This window comes from Oryza brachyantha, chromosome 5, assembly GCF_000231095.2.
Source record: "Oryza brachyantha chromosome 5, ObraRS2, whole genome shotgun sequence".
Lineage (NCBI taxonomy): Eukaryota > Viridiplantae > Streptophyta > Magnoliopsida > Poales > Poaceae > Oryza > Oryza brachyantha.
Genome location: NC_023167.2, coordinates 11,037,201 through 11,058,285, shown reverse-complemented (window position 1 = coordinate 11,058,285; position 21,085 = coordinate 11,037,201). Strand labels below are relative to the sequence as shown.

The 21,085-nt window shown below is 38.7% G+C and overlaps 1 protein-coding gene across 1 annotated transcript; it reads right to left on the bottom strand.

Annotated features, from left to right (window-relative positions):
* Positions 1-186: 186 nt before the first annotated feature.
* Positions 187-20,634, bottom strand: LOC102714293 (U3 small nucleolar RNA-associated protein 25). The gene is made up of 23 exons (XM_040523897.1): positions 20,559-20,634; positions 20,289-20,429; positions 19,836-19,986; positions 19,276-19,417; positions 17,710-17,815; positions 16,854-16,957; positions 16,355-16,477; positions 15,963-16,043; positions 13,772-13,917; positions 12,668-12,740; positions 10,007-10,081; positions 8,428-8,466; positions 8,257-8,345; positions 7,623-7,687; positions 7,105-7,151; positions 6,957-7,016; positions 6,712-6,783; positions 3,229-3,258; positions 1,392-1,486; positions 1,184-1,289; positions 1,011-1,073; positions 843-914; positions 187-583 (listed from the first exon to the last, which is right to left on the bottom strand). Exons 1-23 carry the CDS (start codon positions 20,596-20,598, stop codon positions 509-511), a joined length of 1,995 nt encoding a protein of 664 aa, XP_040379831.1. The 5' UTR covers positions 20,599-20,634; the 3' UTR covers positions 187-508.
* Between the last annotated feature and the right edge of the window lie 451 nt (positions 20,635-21,085).

The window sequence follows — 21,085 nt, the reverse complement described above, 5'->3', positions numbered from 1 at the left end:
CATCATTTATGTGCTAACATGAACTAATTAATACTAATGGAATTTACCATGTGACCTATACATCACATGGCCTGTACGTAGATCCATCCGCCCCTGCGTACATAGGTGAATCAAATGGTCCTTTTCCTTCTCTTAAATATCTCTCACGGATCCTGCGCTGCGCTCCAGTAAGAATCCCCACCAATCTGGAACAAATTATAGATTTGAATCTAGAGAATAATGTTTGGGGTCCATGGCGACAAAATCATATGCAATACATTCGTGGCTGCTTGTAGGGACCAGAGGCTCTAGCAGCACACTCAGCAAGTCTCTAGATATGCTAGCAAGATTGTTTCTATGTTCCCCCAAAAATCAACAAACCAGGCATCCATAAGCACTGCTGCGAACACATTCAGCACGAGCTTTACAAAATAATAATAATAATGAATTTAAAAAACAATATAGATTAGGAGGTGTTGTGGGAGCAAACACATAATCATCTCGTATTCCAAAATCTGTAGCACCTGCATCAGCAGAAGACGAACACGCTCTTATCTGAAGAAACCAACCTTTGTGCAGAAGACGTCCCAACAATTCGTTCTAACTGCAAATAAACAGCATTTGAGCAGAGGGCGGAACATATATGAAATTCAACAAGCTATGACAAGAAACGAAATAATACACATCTTTTTCAAAGTAGAAAACGAGTAATGATGGAGAACATAAATTACATGAAATGGTCTTTGCTAGGAATTCTCAACGGTAATACAAGTTATAATTGACGAGATGAATATTATTGCATTATGAAATTAATAGATCAAGTGTTTCTATTGAAATCAAACAAAATGAATCACTGCCCTCACCTTAAGAAGGTCCAGACGAGAAAAAAATACGGTACATTTCCTGTGCTCTGATTCACCGAGCATGTTTACAAGCTGAAAGAAAGGCCCCATATAATTTTTTAAAAACTCTTGTACAACACAACATAAAACATATTACAATATTACATATAGTGAAGTTTTAGTCACTACCTCTGGGTAGAATTCTTTTCTCCCTGGCAACGAGTAGATAACCAAATGGTGAGCTCCCCTGATCTGCAAGTCAAGGAACAATGATAAAAGGTTGGGCCTCTATATTATAAACAAACTAAATAATTGCATGCTTGGGAAAAAACATCACATCTTTAGGATATTATAGATGTTACCTTGTATCTATGGTAGAAGTGAGATCTCTCACTATAAAGTAATATTTTTTTCTTGCCCTCAAAAAACCAGAGCCTTGCACGCGATATATCTTGTTGTGATGTTGTCCTGATTTATGAACAAATGTAGCCAGTTACAAGATGAATAAGACAAAGACAATGTATTATAACTATACAGATAGAATAAGCTAAAGGCCAAAAAATTACTTACTCCCCAATTCTACAAAATGATGCTTCCTGAGCTTTTAAGAAGTTTCTTATCCTAATATATTCAAAGTACGAACTGACAAATAGCAACACTCGACCCTGCATTACATTGTAACGTTAGAGGATCTGGCAGTAGATATTGGCAATCTATTAAATCACAAAACAGTAAAATATGGGCATTTCAAAACTCAGATGATATAAGATTTCTTAAGATATGATTTCATTTTCAATAAATCATGTAAACCTTTAGATTTTCCCCTAGACTCAGTCACTGTTATTTATTCATTGTTTGGAGGACCATGTTGATTGGAAATTGCACCCATCTGATCCTGATCTGTGGCTTTCTTCATCCCACCAGCCTTGCCAATTTATTGGCCCCAAAATATTATGCCTAGGTCCTGCCACAGAGTGTTTCACTCCCTTCAAGGAAAGAAGAAAACATAAATAACTTCTATAGCTTTTATCCCCAATCAATTACTGCTAGTCCACAACATCATCACCCACTTGCAGCTTACTCCTGCAGTCCCGTTCACTTCGTGTCCCAGCGCTCCTTTACCAGACATGCTGCCAAGCAGCCCATCATCATCTGGCTGTTCCATCCCCTCTGCTCAGCCAAGGAAAAGGCACTCCACAGCCCTGCACCAGCCTGCAAACCTGCACCACCTAAGGCGTTTCTCAGCCATTCGGCTGCGCTGTCCAACCTAAGGCGTTTCTCAGCCATTCGGCTGCGCTGTCCAAGAGAATCTTCTACGCCACACCACAGTGGCCTTCAGATCAGTAGCTCTGGTCCTTGAGCGCCCATCCATCCTGTCCGTCTAATCCTATGGTCGGAGAAGGTACATCATGTATGATTTGGGGTTTGATTTTTTTTTTCTAGATAGTTTCATTTCATTGCATGGTCTACTTGCAGGCATCTTGTTTTCTTTTGCTGCAGGGCAATTTGGTGCAGCTCTGTTGGTGGATTTCATCAATCAACAATTGGTCCTTTTGTAGCCTCATAAGCCTTTTCAGTATATGTGCATTCTTGAGTTCTTATCGTTCCAGTGTCTTCACTTTCTTCACTGCTAATTCAATGCACAGTATTAGGTTGTATATTTTTTGCTCTGCACATAGCATTAAGACTACTGTACTGAAAAACAATTAGACATGATTGACCTCACTTCTAAATAGTTTTATTATCACATCAAATGTCTTCTCCATTACAGTACTGATGGTATGATGCATCTGCTCATGCTCCGTTATCATGTTCATTTTGTCTTAAAGTAGTATTACATTGTGTTACTATCTTTTTCCAGTGCAGTACTATATCTCTTTACATTGGGAGATTATGACATTGCAACCTATTATGTGCCATACTCCAAGAGGGCTTATGCCAGGTTCCCCAGGTTGGTGGCATGTGGCCCATCCTTACTGTTCAGTTATGGCTCTTTACGTGATACGTCCAGCTTACACAGATTGCTTTGTACTTGTTTGTTTACAGAGTTTCTTCTCCTGGTGGATAACATGTCAATTGCCTGATAACCTTGCCAGACTCTTAATTACTGGGCCTTACCACCAATTTTTCTTCTTAATATTAAAGGAGAACAAGCTAAAGCTCAGTTTATGTTTTTGCCAGTGTCAAAACCAAGCCTACTTGGCCATGTTGAACCTCAGCCCAGTGACACAACTACATGTGTAGCCTAGGGCGTGGCCCATCAGCTGTCAGTCAATATCATTCGTGAACTCTGATTATAATTAGCAGGGCATTTTAAAACCAGTGCTCCTACCAACTTTGAGAAGAACAAAATTAAAGTACAATTATGAGATTTGCAGATATCAAGTGATTAACATGAATGAAATACCTCATCTGACTCCTGAATCTTTGGGTAGACCTGCAATAATGTAACAAAATGCAAAAATCATTCCACAAGTATCCAATAATGGAATTAATAATACTATTTTATAAGACCCGAGACCATGCAAGCAGAAAAATAAAACAAATGAAAAGATTAATAACACGCAGGATCTCCAGTGCGCAGAAATCAGTTGATCCTGAGACTAGTTTATCTGATCATCTGATTGATCATGATTAACCATCCTAATAAGTAGGGGCGGATCTAGTGGGTGGTCCTAGGACCACCCAAAACAATCCTAGCTTAAGCCCTCTCTCTCTCTCTTTATATATATATATATATATATATATATATATATATATATATGCGCACCCCCCTTAGAATAAGCTATTCTATGCCCCCTCCCCTCATAAGGCCCAACCCCCCACCCTCTTCTAAAGGCCCAAAACCCCTCTTCTAGCCTAGTCAAAGCTCTTTCCCATTAGTCAAACCCGCCCTTTGACCTTCCTCCACACTCCACCTTTGTCAACTCCCGTCTATCTAAAAAGTGCAGTATCACGAAGACAAAAATACAGTAACATGCCTTATAAAATACAGTAACAACGTCAAAATATAGTCATGACAGATCTAGTTTTTTAAATCATACTTTTTAACCATTGTGGTGAAAATGGTTTTGAAAAATAATATAAAACACATGAGATATTGCTATCTAAAGATTGTGAATACAATCTTTTAGCTCTCTCACATGCATTAGTTGTACTGTAGCAACAGTATGCAGTCATGATGTTACCGTACTTCATTCGTGATGTTACTGTACTTCTATCACAACGTTACTGCAATTGTGCAATGCACATGTTACTGCACGTATATCGCGATGTTATTGCACCTATATCACAATGTTACTGCAATTGTGTACTAACAATACACATATTTTATAGCAACGTAGCGTTATTACTACATAGAAGGCACATTGTTACTGCACTTATAGATATCTCTTAAGATTTCAAACTTTAAACAACTTTATCTATCACCTCATATATTATTTTTTAAAAACTTCTGTACCATATTGTTTGGAAAAAAATGTTTTAAAAAAGTAGATCCCTCGTGGGTATGTTTCGACGTTACTGCAAATTAGTCATCGTGTTACTGCATTTATCGTCGTGTTACTGCACAATTCCTGTGAGACAGAGGGTAAGCTTAGATAGACATAAGGAGAAGCCCATAAGGGGTTGACCCACGGAGTTAACCCTTTGACTAGTCTTTAAATGAGTTGGAGGTGGCTTTTGGACCTTGGGAGGAGGGTGGGAGGTGGGATGGGCCTTGGGAGGCTTTGGAAGTGAGGAGGTGTAGAATAGCTTATACTAAGAGGGTGCATGCATTAGTCTTGCTATTTATATATACATATATATATATATATTATATGCAAATGCACTTTTGATCAATTTTAGATTTTACATATTTTATAATTAATAATTAATTAATCATGTACTAATTTATTACTACGTTTTCCGCGCCGGATAACACCCCATCTCCCTCAAACGAACGCGGTCTCAGTGTGATTAATCGTCTGATTGGTGCCACGGCGATTAGGGTCGATCAGATGATCAGGTAACATTGATCTGAGCCATGGCATAGGATGAAAAAACCAAAAATATGATAACATGGGTATATGATTTATGGTACATGTTACAAGTCATGACCAATGATGGAAATAGGGGCCCATAACATATACCCAACAAGTGAGTTCACTGATCAGGGCTTGGGTCTAACAGTTTTTATTCAATGCGGGGTCTCTTAGTAGGTATAATCCATTCACCATTTGCACTATAAACAAGGCCAGCAGGTGTTGTGGCCTTGTGGCGGTGTGTACAGGGTCATCAGAGATGTTAAGCCCGAGGTCAAGCCTAATCACCGCTTGCACTACCCTTGCTTGAGCTTGGCCACTGCCACAACCTTCACATCACGTGAGCTCAACATCCTACACTAGTTGGACATAGAAAGTTTTACCTGCTTCTTAACTTTGGGCTCCTTCACAAACACCAAACAACCAAAGGTGCACAGGAAGGTTATCACCGACTAGGGCTTGGTGTTGTGGCACAATCAGCCAACTGAAGAAGATGATCGAAACGGTGTCCTAGTGGACCACCATGTCAAACACAAAACCTCACACGTCACAATCAACAATAAAGGTCATCGCAAGCTGAGTGAGCTGCACCTCCACCACTTCAAAATTCAAAATGAATTTCCGATAGTAGCCCCCGAGGCCAATGAATCCACATAGCATATGGGTAGAAAAGGGCATTGGCCAATCGTTGATGCCATGGACGGATGGACCATGGCATCGCTAGCCCGTAGAGAATTTGACTAGGTCAACAAAAGTACAGGTGAGCTAACTAGGATGAAGCATGTCATCGGAAATAGACAAGCATGAACAAGCAAAGGAACATCCATAAGATGTATTTCAACAAAGCTTGAAAGACTGGCGAGACGTTGGTAAGGCTGAAAGACATGACAAGGAACTCGTTGAGGTTGTCATGGAAGGTGTAGGGTTGTCAACGAGGTAAGATCAAGGCGAGCTTTCCTACCAAGCCTTCATCTCAATACAATCTCAACCAGAGCTTCGGTTGGGTTTCAAGCTTAGAGATGCTTAAGCTCGGTTCAATTGAAGCTCAAGCAGGTTTGAGCTTGGCTTGCCTAAGCTCTTTAAAAGCAACCTCTAAAGATAAGAGTCAAACGCATCAAGTATGCCACATTGTTCCCCCAGTAAAAATAATCAGAAACCCTTTGCATTAACATGAAGCTTCTGGATCAAAGGTGGAAAATAAAAAACTAAGATCCTCATGGCAACATAGACATAGGCCCCTTTTTTAAGAAGAAACAGGACAATTAATTTTGGCGGGTAAACAACAGGCATTGGACGGGTCGCTAGTCACGAGGCCTTTACGAGTTAGCAACCGAGAGACAGTGCCATCCATCATGAAGAGACAGTGAGGCCAAGGGTCTACTGAGCGAAGGAAAGGAGAGGTCACACACAAGCGTGAGAGAGAAGCAATGGGGAATGTTTAATGGAGTAGGTTGATGGGTATTTGAACTCTATCGGATACTCTTTGAATCTAGATTGCCGGTCAACAATGCCTAAATTTCGAGAGATTCTCAAATTATGGTGAATATAAACAGAACTATTGAATCCTACATATGGGAGATTCTCAAATTATGGTGAATATAAACAGAACTACTGAATATTTTTAGCAACCAAGTGATAGATCATTACAATTTTAGTTAATAGCCAATGCAACAGCAGCTAGGATATAGCAAGGCCAGATTGCAGAAGTAAATCAAATTAATGCAAACCAAAAGTGAACATATTGGCTGTATAATTTTACTCATTGATACAAATAAGAGTTCTATAATCTGAGACACAAGCAAGCCATATGTAAACATCAACTTCTCACAACACAAGTAGAAATTCCATAAAGGCACAAAAGAACCAACCTTCTTGCAGAAATAATCAAAGCGGGCATCATCAGCTTCAGTAATAGAGGATGCATCAAACCTTTCATACACCTGTGAATCAATCAACATTGCCACATCAGAAAATGTATTCATTTAATAGAAATCTCATGGAGCATAAGACTAGAGTAAGTGTGTGGTGAGTCCATGGCACAAAAATTGCTACAAGCACATCAAATTTGAATGATTTTATGGAATAGAAATATAAAATGAGGGAAACAACTGACCTGCGGTACTTCAAACTGTATTTTAGAAAGAACACCTTTATATTCAGTCACCAACTTAACCTGATAAAAAAAAATTGAGTTATAGCATTTTAGAAACATGTGTTCAACAAAATAAAAAATGATCGAGTAGTTTCAGCATCCAATATACCTTCCCCTCGTAATTCAAGCATAATCCATTGAATAAAGCATTCATCTCTGTGGAACAGGTAAGACAATTAAACCATACAAAGTTTATGAATAAACAAGTGGATGGAGACAAAAATAGAAGCCGACTCTTACATAGCAGCATGAAAACCAATCTATTGACAGATCTAAGTTAAGGGATGGGTGGGCCTAACTACCATATAATCACCAGTTAGGCCACGTAATCAAATAGGCTAGGCTGTCATGGCAAGACAGTTACAGAAAAGGCAAGCAATTGAAATAACAAAGCATCTCAAATGACTCCATTGAACATCTATAAACTACTCCCTCCGTCCAAACTATAGCTACCTTTCTAGTTCTTGAGGGAGTAGTTAAGACTAATAAAAAGGTAGTGGCCAAGGTGGAAAACTAATTAGTTTAATATGAGCTTATATAACAAAATCTAAATGAATGCCATAGGTTACAGCCTAGGAGGCATTGGGCTCGAAACACTTGGTCAGAGTTCCATATGAAATTCCATACCTGGAGTAAGATAAGAGCTCAACAGTATTGTTTGCCGATAGTAACGTGCATGTTGATCCAAGTACCTTAACCAAGCAAAATAGAAAATGTAACAAATATAAAGTTGAACATACTAATAAAGTAATAATATAGGGTGTTTGGTTCCTTGTATAGCATGTAGCCTGGTTCATTTGTATGCACCTGGCCCAACTCATGCTGTTTTAGATGAACAATGTTGGCTTGTTTGGTTTCTTAGTTTTCTTAGCCAGGTTCTTGAGGGAAGTTTTTTGGTTCACTGCATGTCTACCGGTAAAATGCCTAAACACAGCTTTGTAACCAGCATTTGTGAGCTGCTTGCTGCTCTTGCCAGCCAGTCCAGCAAGAAACAGAACTGAAGTGCGTTTCCGTGGAGCCAGGCCCGCATCTCCTTTTTGCATGAGCATGGACTGGCTCGGCTAAGCATGCAGGAAACCAAACGCTGCAATCTTGCGTGTGGTGAGCCATGCTCTTGACGTATACAGGAAACTAAACGCCCCCGTAATGTATGAACAAAACAGCCCTTTGATTTTATATAGACAAAGCAATGCATTGAAATTATAAAAATAGGAACAGCCATACAGCAAGGGCACAAACTCTCCAAGAAAACAGGAATTACCATGGCCTAATACGCATCACATTGGTTCCATGTTCCTTCGATGGCAATTGATTTAATTGTTCAAACACCGCATACAGATGTGACCAACTCTACATAAATGCAAAAGAGTTATTTGTACCAGAAGGCATAAGAAAATTAGCAGAACATCATATTAAAGTTGAGCAGTTTAACCTGCATAAGAATCACATCGGCGTGATCAACCACCGCTATCTGCAGAGAACCCAACCAATGACATAAACGTTGTGAAAAATCAGAGAAACAATAGGAGAAAGTGTACTCTTACTATTCCAAATTGTAAGTAATGAGGACTATTCATGACTATACGGTACTAAACTACAAATTAAAAATACATTTTTTAGTTTAGTATGCAAGTATTTCTGTTTCATAACATCTGTCAATGGAGTTAAAGGCCACTCAAGGCACTAGATCCTCCTTCAATCACCTGATGTGCAAGGCACAAGAAGGAAAATTGTGCACCCAAGTGTCACTTTACCACAAATATAACAAAGCTATTTCTCTATTATTTAATGAAAAATTCATCATACAAATATTGTCCATTGAATACATTGGTAGTTAAAATGAGGATAAACAGGTATTTTTGCAGTCAACATCGAATATTTATAGAAGATGTGAATATGTGATGCACATCACATCTATTCCTAACAAGCAGAACAATAACTGCAGAACCAAAATAGCAGCTTAGCTAACAGCGGAAGTAAATAATATATAGGTCCTCCACAAATATTAACTCTTCTGAGTTATCCAAGCCAAGTCAGTCCACTCTATCCCATTCGTTAATCCATCGTTTTGTTGTTCCCGAGTTAAGGTGCAATACAACGGCCCACCATAGTGGAGGCCCTGTGTCAAGGTGTAGTACCACACAAATCTGTAACTGAATAGAATTCTCTTTTCTGGCTTGGGTTCTACCATAAACTAATAAACTTTGATATATTTTGCAGTGTTCTAAAAGCTGGCATCAGGAAGCCACCGCAATATCGCATTTGGCAGTAATTAGGTGGCAGCACTGTTTTGAGGGTTTTAGGGATGTTATATTCTATTGTTTCCTTATGTCATATGCTTGCTGGTTGCTTGTAAGCACCTTGATAAGTTGGTCCTAGGCACTACTGCCTATGCAGTGTCTGGCTGCCTACCTTGGGAGCTCTAGTGATGTTATATCAACGTTCTACTGTTGTTTTTATGTCATATTCTTGCTAATTGCATTTAAATGCCTGATCAAGTTGGTCTTAGGCTACGGGTTCTGCCCGTAGGGGCTAGAAGCTAGTCTGGCCATCTAGCATGTAGCACAGTACCAGAGTAGACTTCCATATACTACCTCCATCCCAAAATCCTTTAATTTTGAGACAAAGGTAGTATTTGAAAGAGTGAAGAGAATTCCACATATTGGACACATGATCCATCTTGCAGCTCCATTGGAACCAAGGTTTATTTGAGTTTTAAGAGAAATAATATTAAATGAGCATGCACATCCCTATAAAATGTGTAAATACAGCTTGTTAACCACTGTCACAATATTAAAGGGCAGAATGTGGAAAGTAATACCACTCTTTGTTCTCTTGATGGACAAATGGTGTGAAACAGAGGGAGTAACTCAAACATTCTATGAAGTACTACAAAATAGATCTTCTGAAAATGTTTCAATATCACCATAGATGCTTTACATGCATATCCATGTATATTATGAAGGAAAGTGGAAAATATGTAAGTGCATGGGGTTAAGAGAAGAACTAACTTCAATTGATGATAGGAAATCAAAATCCCTTTCCTTTGCAGCTTCCTTTCCCTTATCTACATCTCCATTGATTTTCTGATAATTGGCAGGCATAAGATATAGAATAGTAAAATTATAGGAATGAAAATACACATTTTATAAGCACAGCAACTAAAGGAGAATGGTTCAAATAAAATTTGAGCGAGTAAAAGAGAATGACTGGGAGAAAATTTATGTCAGGGGATACTGAGAACAAAGCTTCAGAACAACACAGTTTCCAGCTTGTGAACATCTAAAATGTCATTCTGCCTTCTTCCAAAAGCATCTGTACTCCCTCTGAAGCAACCAACTCCAATGGTTGGTTGCTATGTACCCCAATCTTGGCCTCTCCGCAATACTCAACATCCTGACACTGTATCAAGTACCAACTATGTTCCCATTTCACCCTTCCCCAAGAATTCCATTTTGCCAACATCATAGTAACCAATTGTCCAATGCCAGTAACAGAAAGCACATAGGTCACTAATGCGTTTTTGTTATATTAGTGACAACAATTTTTTGGTGAAACAATATATTTGAGTATCTTTTTCCATCTAACATAACTATGGTTTACTACAATGCCCACCCACCCCTTGACATTAAAATATATATTTAACCCATTCATCTTTTAATATTGGCTCAAAATGCAGCCAGTGGCATGGCTTGCCTCATCTTTGTCGTAAAGCCCTATGCCCTCAATCATGCCTCGCCAGTGGCTCCATGGTGTATTTGACCCAGTATTAAAAGGTAATGGGTTAACTAGAATAATTAAAATTGAGAGTATAATTGGCCTTTGAGGCAATTGAGAATGCAAAGTGGACTACATCCTTACCTAGATAGTCCATTTTACAACCATCAACTATGGCTTGGTTTAATTTCAAACATCTATTCGGAATCATTTTACATTTTACCCTTCAATTATCTTTTTTAAAGCCAAAAGTTGATTTCATATGTGGTTTTTGCCATGTTGGCAATCACATTCACTGGTTCTGTCTTATGTGGAATTCTAGCACATGCCAAGACTATATAACAAATAAATATTTATACCTTTTGAAGATGTGTGGGCCCATGATTTTGGAAGATAAACTTTTAGGATGATCCCAGGTTGGCAAAACACACACCACACAGCCACGATGATTTCAGGGAGCAGGGCTGTTTTTGAATTATTTTAGGGTTTGAAAACAATAATATTGGGATAAAATAGATTTTTCCTATAAATTGTGCACCCTACAGCAGCAAAGATGGTATCTTGGGGCTCTACTCAATATTCATTTAGCCCATTTAGTACCCAACTGCTTATTACTGAAGGACGGGGGAGTACAGTTTTTGACTGAGATTGTTTGAGCTTTGTGGTACTAGACACTCTTCAAACAAGAAGCATCCATTTGTTCCTCTTAGCAGTTGGGCATCCTATACGGCTTGGAGGCATGTTCAACTATTAATATCTCTAAATATTGTGGAGAAGGCCTAATGTGTTGGATCTGAGGTCTCGAGTGCTATGGATGACTTTGGTATTTTGGCTGTCTACCCTACTAAAATCTTGGTAGTGTCAAAATCTAGGCAAATTTTGGCACTCAACTTTGTAGGATAAAAGTGCTATTATCTAGAAGCCATATTAAAGGTTCCAGCTTACCTTCACAGTGAGTAGAAATCTAAACTTATACGAACCTCAGCAACAAATCTACATTGTTCGTGACTCCATATCATCGTAAACTTATTAGATGAACCTAAGCTAGCCTTCTTACTCGCTGAAACACTAGATGAAGTTGCCTAGCCGAACTACCACATTGATGCTAACCTACTACTATTCTCATTTCATTTACCACTACCAATGCTGGTCAACCACCCCAGGTATGGTCTCTATTGCAGTAGCCATAAAGCCTCCACCTTGAGGTGTTGGCTGCTCTGTTGTTGACAATATAAGGTTACCTTGCACTGTTGGCCACTTTATTGTTGAGATTAAATATTGGTAAAATGGACCCTTTAGGCACTTTTTCCAAATGTAAGATAGCAATTTCTAGTAACTCCTTTAATTCCAGGCATGCCTTATTTGTTTGATACTGTGTGTCCAGCATAGTACAAACCGGTTGGACTGGCCACCGAACCACTCAACCAGTTGGTTAACCAGAGCATTCCGACCACCGGTTGGCTGCAAGAACAGAAGTTTAAGTGCATATATCCTATAAGCTAGACAGATGAGGTCAAGTGAATGAGTTCCAAACCCATCAGCCAGGGTTCGATCCCCTCCCATGCATCTTTTCACGCATATTTGGAGTAAAACATACTTGGATTTTGACAAGCAGGTGGGCCTTCCTAGGGTGGCCCATGTGTTAGCTCAAATGTAAAAGGAACTGCCAGTTCAGTCATGCCCTGTTTACTGGTTTTCACCAGAAACCATCCGGTTCACCTGGCTCTCACCGGTTCAACTGCATGAACTGTCTTTGAAGCAAATCAAAGCAGTAAGGGTGCTAGTTCTGGTTTAACCACCAGGTCCAGTCCTTTTTTTTCTTTAACTATGATGTTCAGTAATCAAGTTCTACAATAAAAGAGTGCTCTATCGAATGTTTCCAAAAATAAGAACAAAACAACTGCTGAATGCACTAAACATTGAGCCATTGAGTCCCTTAGTTCAATAAAATTTACCTTGATAAGTGCCAAAGGAGATGCAACAATGATATCAGATGAGTAGAAGTTGCTGAACAGCTTAACAGATTTCCTGCAGAAACATTAGGCCAAGAATTAACTTCTAAATCAACTGCATGGAAATACAAAATCAAAAATATATATTAAAATACAGGCAAATATAAATTTGGGGGCATAAGTTTTGTTTGGATCCTGGGATAATATAAAGTTACATAATATGTAGCCACAAAATATAAAGGGATAAACATTTTAAAATGGTTTGTTCATATTTGGTTATTAACTCAAATAAGAAATTTGAGTTACAAGAACCAAACAGCAACTAGTTTCACTGGACAGACGAAGTTTGACAACGAACGAGAATATCACAGAATGGCATTCCTTTCTTAAAATTTTATGAAATATCTTACTTAGAAAATATATCATGTTGCAGGCTATTACAAAGCTATTCTTCAGAACCCATATGCTAAGTTCAAGAAAAAGTGGTACTGCAACAGATCGTGGGTACCAGCACAAACTCGATTATGCCTGCCTGATTCAGCAAGCTTGAAAAACAGGATTCAAAGGTACGTCCAATATATAATTATTTTAATTTGAAAATAAAATGTTAACTACTTTAGGTTTCTAGATAGGACATGAATGCAGCATTAAAGCATGCCTTAAACCATGTAGTGCTTTAAGTGTGTAGTATTAATAGAGAAGAGAAGACCCCATGCACCAATGAACTGTGCAAGTTCTGAAGTCAGATAAAAATGCATGGTGTGGTACTGCAGTGCGAAAAAACTGTATAGCAGACCATCTCGCAAGTGATGAAATTTTTTGGATTTATTTTTCCAACATGGATTATGATGTTGTCTATCAACTAAAGAGAAACAAAAAGGATAAATGTCACTAGGTTGTAGAGTAATTTAGTATTAATAACTCTGGGACTAAGTGAGCCGATAAAAGGTTGTGAAGAGGAGGGGGTTAATTAGAAGTGCCCCGATAAGACAGATCAGGACAGCTAAGTAGCCATTTTCCTTTTAAAAGTATGTCGCAGGTTGAGAATGCACAGGCTGAAGTATGAAACAGTCAAAAATACTACATTAAACAGTTTAGCACACTTACTTTGTGAATTTTATCCCAAAAAGAAACTCATCAACAGTATCACCAGAGAACAGCAGGTCAAAGTCTGCAGGTTTATTACTTTGAACAGGCTCCTCTACTTCATCATCTGATTCACCAAATTTCTCTTTGAATTTTCCAATGACATCCTAAAAGAGGGGAAACAAAATATTCTATCAGTATACAGCAGAGAACAATTTGCTAAATTAAGGGGTTGTTTAGATGAGATAAATAAAGTATGAGTACTTGTAAAACTGGTTCCATTAGTAGTTTTAGGGAAACAGGCTTTAGCTTGTAATTCTGTTATTTTATATTTATCAATTACTTTATTTGGAGAGAGAAACTAAAAGTCTAGAACTAAGCTTCCAAATATCAGGTTTAGTTGACAAACTAAAACTGTATTTCATCGTCTAAACTTTACTGCTCTCCGCACCAGTGCACTCAGAAATAGCATTTCTGGAAACAAAATATAACCACCAGTATTTACTGGGCAAATGTCTAAACCCAAATATCTTTACTACTTATAAAAAGGAGGTTGCCTGTCCTGTCCTCCCAACGCTGAGAAGCACGACACCGCCCAAAAAAGCTTGAAAAAACAAAAACAAGCAGTTGGTTAAAAAAAGTGGTTACTCCCCTCCCCTTCTATTATGGGCCCATATAGGCCATCCTCAATCATATGGGCCCGTTGCAATGCACGGGCATGTTACTAGTTTGAAATAAAAATCATTACCTAGTAGGCTAGTACTGGTTAACACCGCTAACTGGTTTTGGATTAAAAATTTTGGATCCAAACTTTTGGCATGCCTAATGTGTAATAATTTATATATGAAGCATATAAGATGTATGCTGGATCTATAGATTATTCCCGTGCCATTGATATCTGGTAAATCCTCTCTCACTCCAGCAAAATTGTGTGTCCTTCTCTTCGGTCTTGGAGGTCAAACTTAAAAATAGATCTTAGCCTACATTTAATTAGACTAAAGGAAACTCATCATACGAGTGTTCAATCATGGATTGACATATTGTAAAAGCTTTAGGCCTTCGGGTCGCCTTGTAACCCTCTTTTAATGAAAATTATACCGTGGGGGCCTCCCTCACTGTCTTTTGATCAAAAAAATTGTGTGTCCTTCTCATGCTCTGGTTATATATCTCAGTTCATCATCCCCTATCTAATATTGAGCACTACCACAATCCAGCCAGTGCCAAACGAAACAAGTCAAGTCAGGTGGCATATGACTCAAACCCACTGCAAAAAAGTTGACGAATGTGCAGTCACTGCTGCAAAATTGATGCATGCGCCAGTGATCAAATAAACAAGCAATCAAAAGGAGAATATGGAAAATATGTTCTGTAAAATAGGTTGGACTTGTTAATCAAACCACTTTTCGTTAAGAACATGTTCTCATCCCCAACTGAACACTGCTTCAGCATGTAAGACCCATAACCATGTTTAACAAATTTTGGTTCTGATAAACCAAAGATCCAAACAAGCCTTAAAGTTGCAATGGTGAACATATGAGAATGGTTTATTACTCCCTCTAGTCACAAAAACAAGTGTTTTAGACTTTCAAAAGTCATCATTATACAAGTTTGACTATATATTATTAATTATTCACCATAAATCAAAATGTTACATGTGTGATATTATGAAAGCTCTTGTTATGGGCATGGGGCAGGCCCATGCAGCAGTTTAGGAATGATAAATTAGGAATAAGTCAAATAAAGATAAGGAGATTATCTAGTTAGGAAAGAGACAGGGTTTGTTAGTAAACTAGAGATGGAGATTGGATTGGTTCCTACAGTATTAGGGATTAATTCCTTAGCTGTCAAGTCAGTCCTCCCTATATACAAAGGGACCCCATGTACTCTTATCAATCAATCAATGAATCTCTAAAGTTAGCCTAAGCCTCACTGCCTCAGAGCCTCTTTTAGCTCAGCAGGGAGAAGCCCTGCCGCTGCAAGTAGAGGGCGAGTGCCCTATCCCCCAGTCTTCGAGGTTCGAGCCCTTCCACAACACTTCAATATACCCAAAACCTATATTTTAAATAATATTTATGGTCAAAGCTAACTCATGTTGACTGCACATGTTCTGAGACTTTTGTTTTAAATCAGAGGCAGCATATAAGTACCTTTTGTATATTGAAGTAAAGAACTCAATGTTTACCTACAACAGCAGCTAGAATACATAGAGTACCTTTTGTGACAGTGGAGAAAGTTGGATCAACCTCTTCACAACACGCCTCGCAATGCTTTTTAGAGGTAACAGGAAGAGAACCTTAGGACATTTAAAGAAAATAGAGTATTAAGTTTCATTGTTTAAAAGATAATTATCCAGCGGAATGGCATATAACATCAAGCAAGCAGTACAGCAGACAATTTAGTTCACAAAATGCATGAAGCGATTAGAACTTTAGAAGTCAAGCAAAAATCTACAAAAAAGCACATGTATTCATTCAACATAGTGTCATTTTGGTACTGCCATCAGAGGATTTTTCAGTGTAATAAATGAAAACACATATGCTGCAATGAAGGTAAAAAAATGGAAATACAACGCAAAATACAGCTTTCAATGCCAGTTATATTTACCTTTGGACGTGTAAAACCCTGATCAAGGAATGAGTTATCATCCAAAATATCTTTGCTGGGGTCACTCCTAAGCTTCGCATCATTTTTTACAACAATCTCTCTCGTTCTGTGAATATGATTCAACTGCAAATATCATGTCACTCAAATCACTCTCTTTCATTCCAGATATAAGCCCTTTAGACAAATGAACAGGACATCGGAAAAGATGAACGATTGATTCATAAGAGTAATAGCAATTACTCCCTCCGTCCCAAGATGTAGCTATTTCTGGATACGAATCTGGACAGGGCCAGAAATAGCTATATGTTGGGATGGATGGAGTACTTGTCAAGGGCTAAAATGGAGGAAAAGTTGAGAAATGCCTTGAAGTTATCAAGTGACTTATATTCAGAAAAGAATTGAGAGCACTAAATGAAGTTATATTTGGAATCAAAGGGGATAATCAGCATCATATTATCTTCTAGCAATTTGATGCACAAATAGTTATACTAAAACTTACAGCATGCATAAGATAAGAGTCCATCGTACTGGAATCCACAGCACTACCTCCTTTGAGATAAAATGGCTTCTTATTACAATGCATTATGTCACGATAACTACTACCTGTAATTAGAAAAATAGGACTGTAAGTACATTAGGGAGTAAAATATTATTTTACTGAGAAACTATGACAAATTCAAATTTGGCTTAGTTTACTTAGGCAGGGAAGTTGGTTGTGCTAAAACCAATATTTTTAACCATAAACAATAAAAATAAATGTGCTTTGGTACTTAGGTTGTGTTCTTTACCTCTTCTTCCTAACCTATATTCTCTCATTTTCCACGCACATTCTTACCGAATTACTAAACAGTGCATATTTTGCAAAAAAAAAAATCCTATAGGAAAGTTGCTTTAAAAAATCATATTTATTTATTTTTCATGTTTTTATAGCTCATAATTAATTAATCATATACTAATCCACTGATATGTTTTACGTGCTAGTTTCCAACCCTAACTATCAAACTCAGCCTTACAATTTCTACATATGCAAGATTACTCAACTTCCCCACTTCTCTGCCACAATTTTTAATACTACATATTACAGAAAAGCATATAAACTTTTCCCAACAAAAGACTCCTATAGTTGGCTTCCATCGGAAAGAAGTGCGGTTGTAGTGACACAAATCATTTAAAAGAAATGTTCTGATAGCAACATATTTACATACAAAGTAATGGTACAGTTTTGGGGTTACTTTGATGGAAATAATACAATGCCAGACTAAACAACTTTATAACTACTTTGGCGAATTGTATAATAACCGTAACACCTATGACTGAAACAGAGTTATGAGGTTATCACAAAAAAGAGAACTTACAAAGTGAGAAGAACTTCAATCTTGAATTCAACATATCAGAGAGGATATTTTGCCAATGATCCCTCAGCTTTCCTTTGACACCACCAATATGATCAGCATACGCTCCCTAAAAGAACAAAGTATCTAGGGCCTTAATTGCACAGGAAGTATATAAGTTCTCACAAATAAAGAGAACTTACAAAGTTGTGGCGGAAGTCAGCAGAAAAACAGCATCTACTAAAGTGAATCAAAGAGGCAAAACACATAGCCAAATCCAAATATAAAGGAGAAACATTATTGATTTAAATAGGCTGATGACAAGGCACATTTGTGCACCATAATAAAAATATATATGAACAAATAAAACATTGAGATCAGTCTAGCAAACTTAACCTTTAGCTACAAGGGAAAGGTTGGTTACTCACCGGAAAAAAAAAAAGCATGTCTACATAGTAATTCATCAAATACATTAGACAAGTTCCAGATCCAGATGTAGGTCATATGGTAATCAAAAGACTTGATCAAATTGCACAGTAAACATTGTTAATAAAAATAGTCAGATGGTTTCTATGTCATCCTTTTTTACCATGATACCTCTGTCAACGATTAACTTGAGTAGCATGCATTCTAAGTAAAAACAAGATTAACTTACCCATTCAGTTTAGTCTGGCTCAGACAGTCATACTCCAAACTTGGAAACCCACAACCATAGCCACGAGAAACCAACCATGTGGGAATAAGTCGAGGGCAAGGGTAGCAGGTGGCTAAAAATGTGGTCAAAGGGGTAGTATGGTTCTTGAGGATGTGGGAAGTGAACCCAAGTAATTAGGTAATTAACCGAAGATCAATGATTCAACGACAGCTATGTACATGGGCATAGAACATAAAAAGGGAGGAGAGAAAAGGAACTGCAAATCAAATAGAAAAGCAAATAGAATAAGGGAACAGATAGAGAAATTAGCAGGCTCAGATAGGCCCATTGCCCGTGTCTTGTTCTTCGCTTGCTTCTCCAAACCATATTACGAGCTAACAGTGGACAGCCATCCACAATCCCATCAGCGTCATGTCCAGAACCATACACACACATCCACCAAAGCAAACAGAGACAAAGGAGTGGGTTGGATAACAAGGAGAGGAGAAACTGAGGGGAGAGTGTGTAGGAGAAACCAAGGCGATCTTGACCAGATGTCTATACTGCCACGACCATCAATCGAGAATGAGGGAAAAGGTTGATCTAGCTTTGCTTATAAGTTATTAGCCACAGTGGCATAGCTGGACGCCACAATCATTGTATTCACCCAGATAACTTGCTTCTCTCTTCTCTTCCTACACTACTTCTCCATTGCTCTCTTCTTACTGTAGTGACCCAGCTGCATCCCAGCAGTGACCACAGCCCAGGATGTTCCAATCTGGACTGTGGATCACAGCTGGTGACCATGCGCATAACATATTGCCTCAAAATATTTTTTTTGTTTTTAAATTTTATCAACATAATATTCATTGTTCAGTGGACTGAAGGTATAACATTCAAAAATGTATGAATTGTGGTCTTCTTAATAACTTGTCAGGGTTGGATTCCCAAAGTACCTCTGTGTTTACACCTGTTCCAACCCATTTGGAATTCGGAATGTCCTCTGCAGGCACCTCCCATTTGAATTTATTCTTCTGCTTTGATAATGCATTGACTTCTTCATTCGTTATGATGCGACTAACATGGCGATGAAATGAACTGGGACATACAAGGGGGTGGTGTTATAAAGAGTAACATGAAAAATAGTGCATGAAAGAAAAGAAAATGTAAAAAGAAGTCCAGTTTATAAATTTTCTTTTTAACTTTTATTAATTGATAAGATATGAAGAGTTTCTCAAGGAACGTATGCACAGTTTAGAGGATGAACCTCCTCAGATAATACGGCAATTAACAAGCATTACATAAATATATCAAATCATCTTTACATTGAACAGGACAACATGAAAATAATTGAAAATTGATCGTAGCTGTAAAAAAAAGCAGAAACAGATGATATTTACCAAATAATATGAAAACTAGTAATATAGGGCATAGATGGAGCCACGATGTGTCATTGCAATCATTAACAGCCAATCAATTGTTAAAAACTGAAGAGCATCATAAAAGTAGCACCAACCATGAAGGCTCCGTTTCATCAAAAGCATCATCTTTATTGTTTATCGCATCGTTTCTCTCATCCTCGCCAGAAAAAGAGTGTTCGTCTTCTATATCATCTTCATCGCTCTGCTCTAGGCCTGTCGCTCCAGATTCGGTACTTATGATTTTACCTGCATGCAGCACGGAGATCCAATAAGAGATATCAAGTTGACTGTTTGCTGCATAGAGCAACAAAGCATAAAACAAAAGGAAAAAGGCCTGATGGTGTGGTTGCACAAGAGTATTTTGGGATATTTTGACCCAGCAATGATGCACTAGAATTGTAAAATAACACAGTTAAAGCATTAGTAATCTCACGAGGGAAACACTTGGCAGTCAAAACTGATGCTTGCAGTTTGCTACATTGGGCCAATAGGTTGCCATCGCTGCACCACCATTAACGAAAACAAATACTAGTATTCAAGAGCCAAACCTAGGGTGGAGTCAAGCTGCGGCGCCTCCTCTGCCAGGCGGCCGACATCATCGAGCTCCCGGCGACTACGCTTCCTCGCCTCGCCCGGCTCGGCGGCTCCCTTCCCCGCGGGCCTCGTCCCCTTCGGCCGCCTCTTCTGCCCTGCAGCCGCAGCATCAACAACAGGAGGAGAGGAGAGGAGAGGAGGGAAGAGAGCCAATAAGGACGCCGGGAAGCTCAAGACAGGAGAGGAGATGGAGGGCGGCGGGTTCGGGCGTCTGGTGCTCGTACCTCGGGGAGCGGCAGTGGAGGCGGGCCTGGGCTTCCCCATTGGCCGGGCGGCTGCCCCGGAGGCGGAGGAGGCGACGGCCCGAGGACCGAGGAGGAGGAGGCGGCGCGGCGGGGCGGAGAGGAGGAAGAGCGCGCGTGCGTGCGTGAGCGTGACTCGCCGAACGGGAGGGGAGGCCTTATGACAGAAGACGCAGGCCGCCTCATGGGCTGAGGATGGGCTGGGCTGGAGAGTGGACATGAATTTACCGTAATTTTTCCGTTGATTACATTTTTTATATAGGAGGATGGAAGGAATTCTCTCTCCCATTTACTCTATTGTCGTTGATTTTTTTATATATTTAAATATTCACCTTACTCAAAAATTTTGTGCACGTATGTAAAATTTTAACTTATAGTTAAAATAAATAAAACCATAACAAAATAAATAATAATTACACATGACTTTTAAATAAGACCAATAGTCAAACATGTAGCAAAAAAGCAACAACATTATCTACTCAAATAGAAAAGAGGTAGCATTTATGTGG